This window comes from Anomaloglossus baeobatrachus, chromosome 3 (assembly GCF_048569485.1).
Source record: "Anomaloglossus baeobatrachus isolate aAnoBae1 chromosome 3, aAnoBae1.hap1, whole genome shotgun sequence".
NCBI lineage: Eukaryota > Metazoa > Chordata > Amphibia > Anura > Aromobatidae > Anomaloglossus > Anomaloglossus baeobatrachus.
The window spans coordinates 561,417,558-561,435,681 of NC_134355.1; the positions used below are offsets into that span (position 1 = coordinate 561,417,558).

The 18,124-nt window shown below is 41.9% G+C and overlaps 1 protein-coding gene across 4 annotated transcripts in view; it reads right to left on the minus strand.

The window, feature by feature from the left end:
• The window catches only part of LOC142295545 (allantoinase, mitochondrial-like), a 79,138-nt gene that overhangs the window by 51,214 nt on the left and 9,800 nt on the right, over positions 1 to 18,124 (minus strand). For all 4 annotated transcript variants that reach the window (XM_075338646.1, XM_075338644.1, XM_075338645.1 and 1 more), the window contains exons 2-5: positions 15,710 to 15,864; positions 14,181 to 14,332; positions 4,358 to 4,472; positions 1,539 to 1,685 (exon numbers count right to left, since the gene is read on the minus strand). In XM_075338646.1, coding sequence (XP_075194761.1) covers positions 1,539 to 1,685; positions 4,358 to 4,472; positions 14,181 to 14,332; positions 15,710 to 15,859 — 564 coding nt within the window. In that variant the 5' untranslated portion in view covers positions 15,860 to 15,864. The remainder of the gene's footprint in view (positions 1 to 1,538; positions 1,686 to 4,357; positions 4,473 to 14,180; positions 14,333 to 15,709; positions 15,865 to 18,124) is intronic.

Consider the following 18,124-nt stretch of genomic DNA (forward strand, 5'->3'; position numbering starts at 1 on the left):
GGAAGGAAGGCCATGTCTGTCATAACAGTGTCAAGAATAAAAGTAAACAAAACTGGTTGGCTAAGTGAATAGCAGGGGTGATGGACACTGGCTTGAAGTAGTAAGTGTTGCGCACCCCACCCGAAGTCAGTTCCACACAGAAAGTCTCCTTGGCGAAGGAGTCCAGTGCCCACCTTCAAGCATGCATGTAAAACACAATAGTGCAGACTGCTCAACCTTGTTCCATCATTCAATCAAATAGGCTCTCCGCAGCTACTTCTGACCTCTCATAAATATAAGTTCAAATCTAAAAAAAATAACAAATCAGCCAGAGCTTAGATTAGCTGTTGGGGAGGTCAAAGAAAGACTGTTCATTTATGGAATATTAGAGAATGACATAGGGCAGTCAGCAATGTAATGTATAATATAGAAGCTCTGCAAACTAAATAGCAGAATCTTCTTCATAAAAAGTTATAAATATCTTAATGTTTTTGAATGATGCTTGCAGTAATAATAAGATAAAGTACTAATGATGCTTGCAGTAATAATAAGATACAGTAGCTTTTAAGGTCTATCACGATAACCAATACCCTGGAATCTTCATTGTCCTCAAGCTACTCAACACTATAGGTACATTTCTGTATCTTACTAATGTGAATAGGATGTGCTAACATCCATTCTCTCTATCACATATTTGTTTTTACTTCGCAGTGACGCAGGACAGATTGACAGTCAAAAACGTCAAATCCAGGACATATTGGCCTATATACATTAAAGGGAACCTTTCAGTTCCCATATGCATTCTGAGCTATAAGCAGGGTGATGTGTGGCCTAATAACTCCTTCCTACCCATCCCTGTGTTTTAATATTGTGGAATATGAAAGTAATAAAAAACGTTTTATTACTTACATATTCCCTATGTAAATGATATGGGGCTCTAGCCCCATGGGTGTCACATCGCCCTGTGGGTGTTTGCATGCTTTCCAGGGTATCATGCCCCTGTGGGCGTGATACCATGGATTTACATGTGCGACATCACCATAAGCGTCTTCAGATCCTTCGCGTGCGCACTTACCATTCCCGCAGCCGTTATCCGGGTGCTTGCTTCTCTGCTTCAGATGCTCACTGCACATGCTCAGAAGCCTCCTGCACAGATGCACAGAGCGTGTCTGAAGCAGAGAAGCAAGCACCCTGATGACCGCTGCAGGAATGGTAAGTGCGTACACGTGGGATCTGAAGACACTGATGGTGACGTCGCACATGTAAATCCATGGTATTACACCCACAGGGGCGTGATACCATGGAAAACATGCAAACACCCACAGGGCGATGTGACGCTCATGGGGCTAGAGCCCCTGCTCATTTACATAGGGAATATGTAAGTCATAAAATGTTTTTTTTAATACTTTGATATTCCACAATATTACAACACATGGATGGGTAGGAAGGAGTTATTAGGCCACACAACACCCTGCTTATAGCTCAAAATGCATATGGGACCTAACAAGTTCCCTTTAATTGATAGTTTTCTAGAACAAGCCATAATATGGTATACTTACCAGCAGAACACTGTTGGTCCCCTGTAGTTCAGTCATAGCTGAGTGTAGATCCATTAAGTTGACATGAGGAAATTCTGGTACCCCACTGTTGATGAGGAAGCACTTGAAGCCTGCAACACCGGCATGTAGCATAGGGATCAACTCTACCTGCAATGGAAAGTCAGGGGTAATTAGAAAAAATGTGTCATCTTACCAAGAGAAAGAAATAATCTGCAACATTCTTGCAATGGCAAAATGGCCTCATACATAATTATTGTTTGTTTTCCTGTGAAGCTATGTTGTATTTTAAGAATGAAATTCACAAATCTTGTGTAACATTCTACTGCCCCGTTTCCCCCAAAATAAGACCAACCCCGAAAATAAACCCTAGCATGATTTTACAGGATTTTTGGAGATTGCTTGAAATATAAACCCTACACCAAAAATAAGCCCTAGTTACAGGCAGGGGCCGGCATTACGGGGAGTTAAACTGCAGTTGTATTCCGAAGTTAAGAATGTTTAACCCCTTAGCGATGACGGGCAGTAAAATTATGTCATACCGGTCACAGTCTTAATCGGCGCAAATCTCAGCTGATTTATACAGCTGAGATGTGTGCCTGCCAGGCACAAGCAGAATCGCTATCCGCCCGTGTCTTTTAACTCCTTAAATGGTGCTCTCTATGGTACAGCGCCATTATAATAGCTATCGAGCTATACCTTTACTTACAGGCCTGCACCAGAAGTCACGTGATGTGATCATGTGGATCTGGTAGTTGTCATGGTAGCACATGGTCATGTGATGACTCCTGTGCTCCCATGACTAAGGTCCTGTAGAAAAACAGCCGAGTACTGACTGGTACAAGAGATGACCATTTCTCCCGGTCTAAGCAATGCTGCTCTGAAATGAATGAGAGATCAGCCTGCTGATCATTATAGTCACCTAGGGGACCTAGTGAAATAAAAAAAAAAAAGTTTAAAAAAAGTTTTGAAAAATTACAAAAAAAATAAAAAGCCTAAAAGTTTAAATCCCCCCCATTTGCCCCATTGAAAATTAAAGGAAATGAAATTTAATCTGAACGGTAAATGGCATAGCGGCAAAAAATTCCAAACACCAAAATTAAGTTTTTTGTCCGTTTTTTAACAGGCGATCAAAATGGCTCATCAGCGCAAACATGTTACCGTTAAAAACATCAGATCGAGATGCAAAAAATAAGCCGTCACTGAGCCATAGATCACGAAAAATGAGAACTTTACGGGTTGCAGAATATGGCGCAAAACGTGCGCCACTTTTTTCAGACCAACTTCAGATTTTTTTTTAACAATTTAGATAAAAGTAAACCTATTTATGTTTGGTGTCTACGAACTCGCACCGACCTGAGGCATCACTGAGACATATCAGTTTTACCATATAGTGAACAATGTGAATAAAATATCTCAAAAATAATAGTGTAATGGCACTTTTTTGCAATTTTTCTGCATTTAGAATTTTTTTTACATTTTTCTAGTACACTATATAGTAAAACTCATGGTTTCATTTAAAAGTACAGCTCGTTACGCAAAAAAATGGGCCCTCACATGATCATACTGACTGAAAAATAAAAAAGTTACATTTCTCGGAAGTAGAGTGGTGAAAAAAGAAGAAAGCCCAAAATGGGCTGGTCGTGACATAATGTAATCAAAGGAGTCTAAAAGAACCGGAGACAGGCTGGTATGCAAGACTGGCATTAGGGAGAAAAAACTGGGAAATTTCACAGGGGCTCCATCAGCATTTACTGTATATCATGATTATAACACTGCTTAAAAACATTTGTGACATCACGTCATGAGACCAAAGGGCTTCTAATTTCAGGAGTCTAAAGCTGAAGAGAAGACAGTATGGTGTGTGTGTGGGTGTGTGTGTGTGGGTGTGTGTGTGGGTGTGTGTGTGGGTGTGTGTGTGGGTGTGTGTGTAGATACATACACACACGTTTTACACACACGTTTTACACACAGGGTTTGGAGAGTTATGTTGATGTTGCAGAATGCAATATGACTATTTTTTAATACATTTTGTTGTTTGTTTTTTTTTGTTCATATATAATAATTGTGGATTATTGTTCATTGAAAATAAAATAAGACATCCCCTGAAAATAAGCCCATCTCTCGGAGAAAAAAAAATAATATAAGACTGTCTTATTTTCAGGGAAACACGGGTATGTGAGGACAAGTCTTTTCAGTGGCAATGACATTTACATGAACCCTATACACAGTACTGTGCAATTAGCACAAAATGTTGCAGAAAAAAACAGAACATTTATTGGGGGTTTCAAGCATATTGGTGACCACAATGAAGACAGTAAATTCACCTCCCATGGTATAAAGATTATTTCGGAATTTACATTGATTAACAACCCCGGTTAATATCTACAACCCCAATTCCAAAAAAAATCTGTGAAACTGAATTTGCCAAATTTATTACCGTGGCTTATGCTGTAAAATAAATTTGCTGTTATCTTTACATACCTACCGTTCTTTATACCACCTATAGCTTTGCATAGTTTTTCATATATATTTTGTACCAAAATGTTGACACAATTTTGGTGCCTATTGTCACATTTAGACAGTGTCCTTCTCCATTATGCCACTTCAATTTCGAGATACGACGTACCCACTTGTTAAGTAAAACACAACTAAATCACATAGCAGATGTGGTTTAAGGCATATAACCCTATTTTGGTTTCAAATTGTGCCAAATTCTGGCATATTTATTTAGCTAAATGATGTCCATTGTGGATAAAGTGTGGCACAAAGAAGGAAATTTCCATAAGTATACTAGTTTTGCAACTTAATATTATTTTTACCTGATTATGAGGAATGACTCCTCCCCAAAATGCCACATCCACATAGCATTGTCCTCGAGCTGCCTCAAGTTTTGTATGGAAATTGCTCACAGTTGTAGTAGGAGGAAGACTGTTACTGCCAACACAAAATATATGTGTTATATTTCTGGTGCTGAATAAATACTGATCACCAAAAATCTGTCATTTATTCCTCAATGTGCTCACATGCTCTCTAACTCGCTAAGACTTGGCTCTTATGCCTACTTTATGGTAACGACAGCCAGCTTCTGGGCTTCGGTAGCCATTATCATCAATTTAATTATTTAAATTCAGCAGAATGTAAACCAAAACAAATTAATTTACTTATGTTACTTGTTTATATAGTACCCACAGTGTGGAATATAAGTACTGGATACACTGCCAATTTTGCAAGTTTTCCCACCTACAAAGAATGGAGAAGTCTGTAATTGTTATCGTAGGTACACTTCACCTGTGACAGAATAAAAAGAAATCCAGAAAATCACATTGTATGATTTTTAAATAATTAATTGCCATTTTATTGCATGAAATAAGTATTTGATCACCTACCAACCAGCAAGAATTCTGGCTCTTACAGACCTGTTATTTTTTCTTTAAAAAGCTCCTACTCTGAACTCATTACCTGTATTAATGGCTCCTGTTTGAACTTGTTACCTGTATAAATAACACCTATCCACACACTCAATCACACTCCAACCTCTCCACCATAGCCAAGACCAAAGAGCTGTCTAATGACACCAGGGACAAAATTGTAGACCTGCACAAGACTGGGATGGGCTACAGGACAAGCAGTTTGGTGAGAAGGCAACAACTGTTGGAAGAATTATTTGAAAATGTAAGAAACACAAGATGACTGTCAATCTTACTTGGTCTGCAGTTCAATGCAAGATCTCACCTCACAGTTTACGGATAATACTGACAAAGGTCAAGAATCAGCCCAGAACTACACGGGAGGACCTGGTCAATAACCTGAAAAGAGATGGGACCACAATCCGTCATGGAGTAAAATCCTGCAATGTCCCCCTGCTCATGCCAGTACCTATCCAGGCCCATTTCAAGTTCTGCAGTGACCATCTGGATGATCCAGAGGCATGGGAAAAATTCATGTGGTCAGATGAGACCAAAATAAAACTTTTTGGAATCAACTCCACTTGCTGTCTTTGGTGGAAGAAGAAGGATGAGTGCATCCTCAAGAACACCATCCCAACCATGAAGCATGGGGTGGAAACATCATACTTTGAGGGTGTTTCTCTGCAAAAGGGATAGGATGACTGCACTGTATTGAAGGGAGGATGGATAAGGTCATGCATCACGAGATTTTGGCCAACAACCTCCTTCCCTCAGTAAGAACAATGAAGATGTGTCGTGGTTGAGTCTTCCAACATGTCAAGGACCCGAAACACACAGGCAGGGTAAGCGAGGAGCGGCTCCATAAGAAGTATTTCAAAGTCATGGAGTGGCCTACCCAGTCTCCAGACCTGAACCCAATAGAAAATCTTTGGAGGGAGCTGAAACTCAATATTACCCAACAACAGCCCAAAAACCTGAAAGATCTTCAGATCTGTATGGAGGAGTGGGCCACAAACCCTGCTGCAGTATGTGCAAACTAGGTCAAAAACTACAGGAAATGTCCGACATCTGTAATAGCAAAGTTTACAAAATATTAAGTTCTGTTTTTCTATTGTATCAAATACATATTTCATGCACTAAAATGCAAATGTATTATTTAAAAATCCTACAATATGATTTTCTGTATTTATTTTTTATTCTGTCACAGTTGGAGTGTACCTACGATAAAATTACAGACCTCTCTATTCTTTGTAGGTGTCAAACCTTGCAAAACTGGCAGTGTTTCCAATTACTTATTTTCCTCACTGTAATTATTACACAGTGCTTTAAACACATCATATTCACTGTCATATTCACAATCTACATTTCCTATCATTATGTCTTTGGAGTGTGGGAGGACACTGGAGAACCCGGAGGAAATCCACGCAAACACAGGGAGAACATAAAAACTCCTTGCAGATGTTGTCCTTAGTGGGATTTGAACTTCCAGCACTGCAAAGCAACGGCGCTAACCCTCTACACCTAGCATTCATGTGAATGGGACAATCTGAAGTTATGTACACATGTAAGGTTGTTGTTCTGCTCACATCTTAGAAGTGGAAATCTACATTGTGACATTGCCTTTTATTTCCTCCCATAAATATATAAATAAATTGACAATTGGGTGTTACCAGTTTATAGATAGAGGATCCCTGCACAGTCTCAATCCATAACCAAGAGCAAGAATTAACGTTTTCTCAACTGTCACAGGTTGTTTATAGTATTGGTCTCATAATACGTCAACGCACCTTTTGTCCCTCATCCACCATTAGTTTCCTGCCTTGGGTATAAATGCAACTACTGCATCTACTATGGCTACACCCTTGTCCACACCTATATTGAAGGGTCAAAACTTAAGACAGTCTCCCTTTAAAAGGAACCAGCAAGCAGGATTTTTGTATATAAAATAAAGCCAGTGCTATACTGGTGCTAGGATGCTGAATGTAACCATACCTTTTGTTCAGAGATTGGTTGTTTTATTTCAGAACTATGTGCAAGTAAAGTTCCAGCAATGCACTTCTATGTGATTGACAAGTGCAACAGGAAGGGAATATGTGGGTCGGGTTTTGCAGGTATCTATTCTTCACGCCCCTGTCTGTCTGCCTAAGCCAGAGTTACCGTCTATGAGGGCATCAGGGAGAGGAAGGCCAGGCACGCAGACAGGGGCTGTAATAGCTAGCAAAACCCAACCCACATATTCCCTTCCTGTTGCACCTGTCAATCAAATAGCAGTGCATTGCTGGAACTTTACTTGTACATATTTCTGAAATAAAACCTCCAATCTCTGAACAAAAGGTATGGTTTCATTCAGCATCCTAGCACCAGTATAGCACTGGTTTACTTTATATATGAAAATCCTGCTGGTTGATTCCCTTTAATAAATGTTCCCAACAATTGTTTCATGATGAGATAATAGGAAATATTATCTGAATATAACTGGACCTATAAATAACATTTAGACTGAAAGCATCTATTGTTTGTCGCCATACATGTGGATTTTCCAGCGCCTCTGAAGAGGTTTTCATCCGGTTACATCATCTGTAGATATAGACTTTTGTCACAGCTTTTGTAAATATCCATAATTCAGGCTTTCCTGTAGACTCATTATCATACAACGAGGCCCGAGGCATAAATAACCTGCCCACACACAACAGTCACCATCATACTAATCTCTACCTAGAGATCTGCCTGCACTCAGACATATGACTACGAGCAGGGAGACGGCAGTATTATCAATATATCCTAGAATTCAGGACTGGGGAATGTCCTTACCAAGGAGGTGAGGCTGAACGAACAGGGTTGTTATAGCAGAAATTAGCCACATTTCTAGGCGTATTATCTAATATTAATATTATTTTTTCTCATTAGTCCCTGTTCAGCAATATATTTGGAGGAATGCTCCATTATACAGCACTGTGTGTGCCTACAGTGGCATATGTCATCCATTATACTGTATTATATATAATTTATGCCTTTAGGTTTAACTGCATATTCCACATTCCGGAATAGTGTATTTTATACAGGGGTAAAAAATAAATCTGTAAAAGCATACCAAAATTACACTTTTTTGGCATACATCTGTGAATAGGACCCCCTGGCTACCTCTGGTGTATGGACCAAGAAAATAAAAGTATCTGTGATACAAAAATACATTTTCACAGTAACCTAATGGAAAATAAGTGGATACATAAGTCTATGGATTAGGGTATGTGCCCACATAGCAGATTTTTGTGCAGATTTTCTGCACACAAAACTGCATGTTTTGGCAGGAAAAGCGCAGCAGAAAAACGCTCGTTTTTTTATCATGTTATGCATTTTCTATGCATTTTTTTTTTAGTTATGTCGATCGCGAAGGTTCCTGCGCTGTACCCCCACAATCGCTGCTGTGCTCTGGTGGATGTTACAGCCAGGACTCAACTCTCACTGCCCGGAGCGGTGCCCGCGTCTCTCCCGGCATTTTAACCCCCTAAATACTGCAATCACTGCTATTGCCACCTTCAGGAGGCAGGGAGAGGAATCACTTAATTCTCCCTGGCGATCGAAGTCTGTGTAATGCGATCACAGGGACCCGATTACTGCCATGGCAACCCTGCGTCGTCACAAATACGACCCCAGGTTACTGAGCTACGGAAAGCCTCACAGACCATGCCGGATGCATGGTGTGTGAGGCGATGTGTCAGTGCTGGGAGCTCGAACACCGCAGGGGATTAGATCTGCAGGAAAACATGCTGAAAGAATTGACATGCTGCTTTATTTTTCAGCAACAAAATCTGCAAGGAAAAATGAAGCCGCATGTGCACAGCAAGTCAGGATTCTCATTGACTTTGCTGGCATGCGTTTTCCCTTGCAGTATTGATTAAAACTGCAAGAAAAAACACATGAGAAAACATGGCAAATATGCAACATCTGCACATGTCTGTTTTTCCCCATATGCAACAGGAATAGCCCGTTTTTCATCAGTGTGCTGGGTCTGATTTTCATCCGTTTTTGGTGCATGTGTCCATTTTGTACCATCCGTGTGCCAACCTTTATTCTCATATAGAAGAAAATGATAGAGAATTCATATTTCTTCTTTTAGCGTTAAGGCCGCTTTACACGCTGCGATCTCGCAAGCGAGATCACTAGCGTGCGTACCCACCTCCGTCGGTTATGCGTCACAGGCAAATCGCTGCCCGTGGCGCACAACATCGCTCAAACACGTCACACTTTTTACCTGCCTAGCGACGTCGCTGTGACCGGTAAACCGCCTCCTCTCTAAGGGTCCAGTTCGTTCGGCGTCACAGCAACGTCACTAAGCGGGCGCCCAATTGAAGCGGAGGGGCAGAGATGAGCGGGACGAACATCCCGCCCACCTCCTTCCTTCCTCATTGCAGTCGGCTGCAGGCAAGGTGAGGTTCCTCGTTACTGCGGTGTCACACATAGCGATGTGTGCTGCCGCAGGAACGACGAACAACCTGCATCCTGCAACAGCAACAATATTTGCGAATGGAGGAGCATGTCAACAATTAACGATTTTGCGACCTTTTTCGATCTCTCGTAGGTGTCACACGCAACGACATCGCTAACGAGGCCAGATGTGTACAGATTATGTATGTTTTGAAACACTATCAATTGTGAAAAATATTTCAATAATGGATCTACCAAGGGCGAGACAATATAATTTCTTTGGTAATTGTGGTTTGAGAAGTCCAGTAATATCCTGATCCATCTACTTGTTGTGACACTGTTGTAGTGAAAATATATAGCCACCACTAGGGGGAGCTTACTGCATATGTGACGCCCTGGACTAGCCAGGTAGTCACATACAGTTAGGTCCAGAAATATTTGGACAGTGACACAATTTTCGCGAGTTGGGCTCTGCATGCCACCACATTGGATTTGAAACGAAACCTCTACAACAGAATTCAAGTGCAGATTGTAATTTTTAATTTGAAGGTTTGAACAAAAATATCTGATAGAAATTGTAGGAATTGTACACATTTCTTTACAAACACTCCACATTTTAGGAGGTCAAAAGTAATTGGACAAATAAACCAAACCCAAACAAAATATTTTTATTTTCAATATTTTGTTGCGAATCCTTTGGAGGCAATCACTGCCTTAAGTCTGGAACCCATGGACATCACCAAACGCTGGGTTTCCTCCTTCTTAATGCTTTGCCAGGCCTTTACAGCCGCAGCCTTCAGGTCTTGCTTGTTTGTGGGTCTTTCCGTCTTAAGTCTGGATTTGAGCAAGTGAAATGCATGCTCAATTGGGTTAAGATCTGGTGATTGACTTGGCCATTGCAGAATGTTCCACTTTTTTGCACTCATGAACTCCTGGGTAGCTTTGGCTGTATGCTTGGGGTCATTGTCCATCTGTACTATGAAGCGCCGTCCGATCAACTTTGCGGCATTTGGCAGAATCTGGGCTGAAAGTATATCCCGGTACACTTCAGAATTCATCCGGCTACTCTTGTCTGCTGTTATGTCATCAATAAACACAAGTGACCCAGTGCCATTGAAATCCATGCATGCCCATGCCATCACGTTGCCTCCACCATGTTTTACAGAGGATGTGGTATGCCTTGGATCATGTGCCGTTCCCTTTTTTCTCCAAACTTTTTTCTTCCCATCATTCTGGTACAGGTTGATCTTTGTCTCATCTGTCCATAGAATGCTTTTCCAGAACTGAGCTGGCTTCATGAGGTGTTTTTCAGCAAATTTAACTCTGGCCTGTCTATTTTTGGAATTGATGAATGGTTTGCATCTAGATGTGAACCCTTTGTATTTACTTTCATGGAGTCTTCTCTTTACTGTTGACTTAGAGACAGATACATCTACTTCACTGAGAGTGTTCTGGACTTCAGTTGATGTTGTGAACGGGTTCTTCTTCACCAAAGAAAGTATGCGGCGATCATCCACCACTGTTGTCATCCGTGGACACCCAGGCCTTTTTGAGTTCCCAAGCTCACCAGTCAATTCCTTTTTTCTCAGATTGTACCCGACTGTTGATTTTGCTACTCCAATCATGTCTGCTATCTCTCTGATGGATTTTTTCTTTTTTTTCAGCCTCAGGATGTTCTGCTTCACCTCAATTGAGAGTTCCTTAGACCGCATGTTGTCTGGTCACAGCAACAGCTTCCAAATGCAAAACCACACACCTGTAATCAACCCCAGACCTTTTAACTACTTCATTGATTACAGGTTAACGAGGGAGACACCTTCAGAGTTAATTGCAGCCCTTAGAGTCCCATGTCCAATTACTTTTGGTCCCTTGAAAAAGAGGAGGCTATGCATTACAGAGCTATGATTCCTAAACCCTTTCTCCGATTTGGATGTGAAAACTCTCATATTGCAGCTGGGAGTGTGCACTTTCAGCCCATATTATATATATAATTGTATTATCTGAACATGTTTTTGTAAACAGCTAAAATAACAAAACTTGTGTCACTGTCCAAATATTTCTGGACCTAACTGTACATACCAACATACACACCCCCCATCCTAGACAGTTACAACAGTCAACCAAAAACCCTTGTTGCCTCCCTGGGTCTGATGTCCACACCAGGTGGGTGGAGACAGGCGGTTGGCCCCACCCACCGAGGAGTTCACAGGCCTGGAGGCGGGAAAAGCAGTGAGATTAGTTAGAGAGGTGAAAGTGAGAGGACAGAACTGCAAGTGTCTGGGTCGGAGCCCAGGCACTGACAGCAAGGTCGGCAGATGGTGGTGGCCGTCTGCAGGAGTTAGTGGAACTCTGCAGAGCCGTAGGACCGGGGCTGGGTGGTGGCCCACCGGTACCGAACCAGGGAGCGGAGTGAAGCTAAGCACAAAGGCAGGGCCATCGGACCCCGACCAGGCTTGGAGCCGCCGACAATAGTCAAATCTGAGTGTGACAGGAACCCCAGGGATTTCCCAACAACCAAGACCCGACAGAAGGCAACAGTCCACACCGAGAGGATATACAGCTACCGCCACAGGCTAGAGATCCACGGGCCAGCGCCTGTGGGCACAACGGGCTCCTACGGCACCTATACGCTGGGGAGCGGACTACCGGTGGGCAACCACAGGAGTCAGAACATTCTAACAGGTGCAGGGAAAGACAGCCACCATCAGCCGTCCGGAGAGAGCACAACAACACTGCAGCCCGCTGGGCGGGACCCGTCCATCCGGCCGTTTGGTTTACCAGAGACTCTGTCATTGATTGTCTGAGTGAGTACACCAGTGCCGTCCGGCACCGCGCCACGCTGTCCCTGCAACCCTGCACCCCAGCCATCCAGCCTCCCCGTATCACCACCGGGCCCCGGGATCACCAACCCCCTACCCACGGAAGGGACAACATCCTTGCTGCTCCCTACCATCTCTCCCGGGATCCCCGTCACCAGCAGCGGTGGTGCCATCATCACCACGTCCCGTGGGTGGCGTCACAAACTCTCTCCGCAAACAAACTATCCCTTTTCACTCATGGGTGAGGAGCGCTGCTCGAGTCCCCGGGTCCGTCCCACCGCTCGAGCCACCGAGCAGCAGCAGCAGAAGCCCCGGACCTGAGCGTGGCGAGCGCGTCCCCTCTGCTCGCGACACATACACATTTAGGCTATGTTTACACAGGGCATTTTTTGTATGGTTTTTTTCACTGGTTTTATTCTAATCCATGTTAATAAAAGCTGCTTTTTACAGTAGCAGCAAAACCCATGTGATTCTAGAAATCTCATGTGCACACACTCTTGCTTTTTTTTTTCCTGACGGAAATGGCAGAGTGCTGCATTTTTGAAAGAAGCAGCATGTCAATTCTTTCAGCATTTTTGTTGTTTTTTTTCACCATTGAAAGCAATGAGAGTAAAAAAAAACAAAACACAGCTACGTTTTTTGTTTCATTTTTTGCTGCCAAAAACACCAAAAACAAGACAAAAAAACATAGCAATAACACCACAAAAACACAGCTTTTTTTACTGCGAAGAGATCAGGTTTTGGGGTCACGGAATTTGTGACGCATATCCGGCCTCATTAGCGTCATCGTTGCGTGTGAAACGTACGAACGACCGCTAACGATCAAAAATACTCACCATATCGTTGATCGTTGACACGTCGTTCTAATCTCAAATACTGTTGATGCTGCAGGTACGATGTTGTTCGTCGTTCCTGCGGCAGCACACATCGCTGTGTGTGACACCGCAGGAACGAGGAACAACACCGTACCTGTGGCCACCGGCAATGAGGAAGGAAGGAGGTGGGCGGGATATTCCTGCCGCTCATTTCCGCCCCTCTGCTTCTATTGGTCGGCCGCTTAGTGACGCCGCTGTGACGCCGAACGAACCTCCCCCTTAAAAAGGAGGTGGTTTGCCGGCCACAGCGACGTCGCTAGGCAGGTTAGTATGTGTGACGGGTCCTAGCGATGTTGTAGCAATTTGCCTGTGACGCACAACCGACGGGGGCGGGTGCTTTCACCAGCGACATCGCTAGCGATGTCGCTGTGTGTAAAGTGGCCTAAATACCACTCCTATGCAATTCATTACTAGCTAAAAATATCAAGATGCAGGTAGCGCCTCCTAGTGGTGGCTGCACGCAGACACATTATTATACTTTATTACATCTTAAAACTAGATCTCCTCTTTATAAATGTATGATATTAGCACTGTGTTCTGAGCCTGAAAATGGAACGGTGGAAATAAACTTTACTCAAGATCGAGTACATTTGGTGGACCTCTCAGTTGAGCTGTTAAAGTTTTGACATGGAGACATTTTGTGTCACAGCTATCAATATTTTAAAGAAAATGGTGCAATAAATATGGGTGATATTTCTAGCAGCGTTTTGACCAAATGTGATTATTTTAACAGGGGATAAGCTGCTAAAACACATAAATTTAACAAGCTCTGAGCTTTGAGAAGTATTAAGCCATGTGCACACGTTGAGTATTTGTTTTTTTACCTCAGTATGTGTAAGGCCACGTGCACACGTTGACTATTTGGTCAGTTTTTACCTCAATATGTGTATGGCCACGTGCACACGTTGAATATTTGGTGAGTTTTTACCTTAGTATTTGTAAGTCAAAACCAGGAGAGGGTAAGAAATGCAGAAGTGGTGCCCATTTTTCTTCTATACTTTTCCTCTGACTGTTCCACTCCTGATTTGGTCTTACAAATACTGAGGTAAAAAACTGACCAAATACTCAACGTGTGCTACTACAAAAAAACCTTATTTGCATGTGTAACTTTCTTACAGTGGCATATCCACAATGGTTGTGATTCCTCCTGCAGCTGCTGACAGTGTGGCGGTTCTGTAACCCTCCCAGGCAGTGCGCCCTGGCTCATTAACGTGAACATGTGGGTCTATGATGCCAGCCATGACAACAAGTTCCCCAACATCCAGGATCTGTTAAGGAAAAAGAAGGTCATAAAGATCGTTAATTTCAAGTTTTATTGTATTGACGGATGCAGCACGTTTGTTACTAGATTGACTCCTGAGAAAAAAAAGAGACACTATTATTAGAAGAAAATGAATGCTGAGTTTACACAGCACAAATCGTACAACCGACCATCACTTATTTAATACCTGTGTAGATGGTCCGACCACAATTCTATAGCATTGAACAATTGTTATTACAATCATTCTGTGGCCACAGAATATCATGTTAGTGGCAGACACAGAAATATACTCAGGTGGGCTCAACCCCTTTATTGTGGTTCAGGAATCAGAGGATGAACTCCAGATATAATGAATGATCAAAGGCACTCACTTTCGTCGTTTTTTTTTTTCAACGACGTCGTTTTGTTTTTTGCATTTCAATCTAATCCATAGATCTCTCTCAAGCTGTGTATACACAGTATGAGAGAGATCTATGGATTAGATCAAAATGCGTCACTATTGTATATGATGATTTGAAGAAAATAAATTGAAAAAAACAAGACGAAAGTGAGTGCCGATCTTTAATCATTCGTTAGTGGCAGACCATCATCTGTGCTAACAGGACGATGTGTTGCTGATAATGATGGTTTTTGAAACTGGTTAAAAAAATTATTGCACTCGATGAAGAAACGTTTTGCTAGTTTGTTCGGTGTTTTGCCAGCCTGTTCAGATGGGTCTGTTATTTTGGAAAAGAGATGTTTATCTGTGGAAGAGAAAAGCACACATAGGGTCTTACCCGGTATGGGATTAGAAATAAAGTGCCAAGTAACACACTCACCCATTGAAGTTGTGCCAGGTACAACTCCTTAAATGCACATGTATTTAAATGGTGGTCAGCAGCAGCCCCGAAGGAAGCAATGCAACAATAAGGGTAAAAAGAGAATTACGGGTTTGATGCTGCGCTGGAAACCACAGGAATCCAAGGAGGTATAATAAATTCCTTTTTCTTTATTTCTGCAGGTCAATGCGTTTCAAAGACATATCCATCTTCTTCATCAGGACAAAAAAAAACTAAAAAAAAAACAAAAAAACAACAAAAAACAACAAAAAAACAACAAAACAACATACAACAAACAAACAAAATATTGTTTCTTTTGTTGTTTTGTCCTGATGAAGAAGACGGATATGTGTTTGAAATGCGTTGACCTGCAGAAATAAAGAAAAAGGAATTTATTATACCTCCTTGGATTCCTGTGGTTTCTAGCGCAACATCAAACCCGTATTTCTCTTTTTACCCTTATTGTTGCATTTTGGAAAAGAGCAAAGTTTGTTCCCTGATCACTGGCCTGTTGAAATATGATCCAACAGTGGAAAATACTTCTAAGACAGTCATACGGGTTTTACCTGTGAGTTACTTGACATAAGTTTTCCCCAAGGTAGAATATTACTAATCTTGCCATCGGTGATGATAATATCAGCAGCAGATATGGCGTTGCCAATTATCACTCTTTTACTCCTTATGATGTTCAGCTTTGACCCCAATGTCGTATTCATATCTCCTATGGTGAAGCAAATACAGATTGGTCAATACCATATATTTGATACATCACGCTTACATTACGTGGAATTTAACCCGACAATGTATATGCAGCACTTATAGCACCAGCACATGACCCAACTATTTGCAATGAATTTAGTCTTTACAGCCTTAGGCCTCTTTCACACGTCCCTGAAAAACACGCACGTTTTTCATGGATGTGTCAGAGGTGCGTATTGCCCTCTGTGTGCTCTGTGCATGGCCTACGTGTGTTCTCCATGTGTTATCCGTGATAACACACGGAGAACGGGAACTTTCTACTCACCTGTCCCTAGCGTCGCTGTCCGTGGTGCTGATCTTCGGTCTCCGGTCCTGCCGACTCCCCGCTGCTGCTTCCAGCCACAGCGAAGTGAATATTCAATTAGCATAATGAGCGTTAGTCGGCAGCAAGTGACAGCAGCGGCAGAGACAGGAGGGCAGGAGAAGGTGAGTAATGTTTTGTTTTTTTTCTCGCTGACACATGTCTTTTCTCCAGTGCGTGTCACATGGAACACATCCGTGTGGTCCGTGTGTGTTACGTGTGACACGTTTGCGTTCCGTGTGACACCCGTGATGCCAGGGAAAAACGGACATGTCGGCGTGAGAAATACACGGACACACGTAAGTGCGGAATGGACACACGTTCCGTTCGATAATACTTACGTGTGTCCAAAACATTAGGAATACATAGGTCTACGTGTGTACGTGTCTCCGGTACGTGAGAAAAATTCCAAACACGTACCGGAGACACGTACGTGTAAAAGAGGCCTCATAGGAATAGAAGAGCGAAAATTTATTATTGCTGGATCAGACTTGTGAAGAATGCAAATGGCACTCCATGGACCCAACTGACTATAATGGGGTCCATTGGGTTTCTGTCATGGTGTCCATAACTGGAGAAAATAGTGTAAAGTCTGATGTGAACACAGCCCACACTGTTAGTAGATGTCCAGCAACAAGATGAATATTTTCCATTACAGCAAACAGAACTGTGAATACATTAATATTGTAGTTGTTAATATTACAATACATAAATGTGTGTCAGTATTACAGCAGAACAGAGGGCTTCATCGTTCACTAATGGTCTCTATTATATATAAATCAATAACACAAATATTAATCTTACAGCAAAGAATAGAACATTGTGCTTTCTTATAGTTAATCAGATTGCATAGATCCAGCCCATCCAAACCTGTCCCAAAGATCCATCTTAGACAAGGTTCACATTTGTACAGTGTATTGCGCTGGACATATGTACGCCTGAGTTGCGAAAAACTCTATTCAGATGTTTATACCATCCATAGATTAGAATGGGCAAGAGGTAATAAAAAACAAAATTCTTTTGATTATACTGTCGGGTTTTTGTCATATTGCGTTTAATGGACTGGTCCCAAAAGCACACACCTTCATATGGTTTTGACATATATGTCGGACACATATGTTATACATTTGTGGATATATAAATGCGAACCTAATCTAATACACATTTGTCCTAAATAAATGATATTCCCATATGCATAAGATATTACCTAAGGCTATGTCCGCACGTTGCTTTTTACCTGCTTTTTTGCTGCTTTTTCAACTGCAGCGTTTAATGCCAAAATGGATGTGTTCTGCTTTTCAAGCAAAGTCTATGGGAATTTGGGTTTGTTGTCCGCACTATTCTGTTCAAACTGCAGCCTTTTTGTGGCAGAAATTTGGGCAAAACCTCTGCTTTTCAAACAAGCAACATGTCAATTGTTTTTGCCATTTGGGTTTTGCACTGCAAAGCAGAGTTTTTGCCCAAATTTCTGCCACAAAAAGGCTGCAGTTTGAACTGCATAGTGCGGACAAGAAACCCAAATTCCCATAGACTTTGCTTGAAAAGCAGAACACATCCATTTTGGCATTAAACAGCGCAGAAGAAAAAGCAGCAAAAAAGCAGGTAAAAAGCAGAGTGCGGTCATACCCTTAATGTCTGATAGATGCAATTGCCCCCCGTCTCGAGAAATGCTACCAGTGAAGAAGGGCACAGAATTTCCATTCATTTGTATGGGAATTTTGACCAACTCTCCACTGACAGCTGAACGCGATGAGATAAACAGGGGTCACACTGGTGGGGCCTACATCTACTATACATGTGGGGTGTATCCTGTGGATATGTTAGAAATGTATCAGATGGGAATACTACTTTAATAGTTATCCATGTTTTCATGACCAAAAAAGATACATACTGTATGAGAATATGTATAATTGTTGTGTTA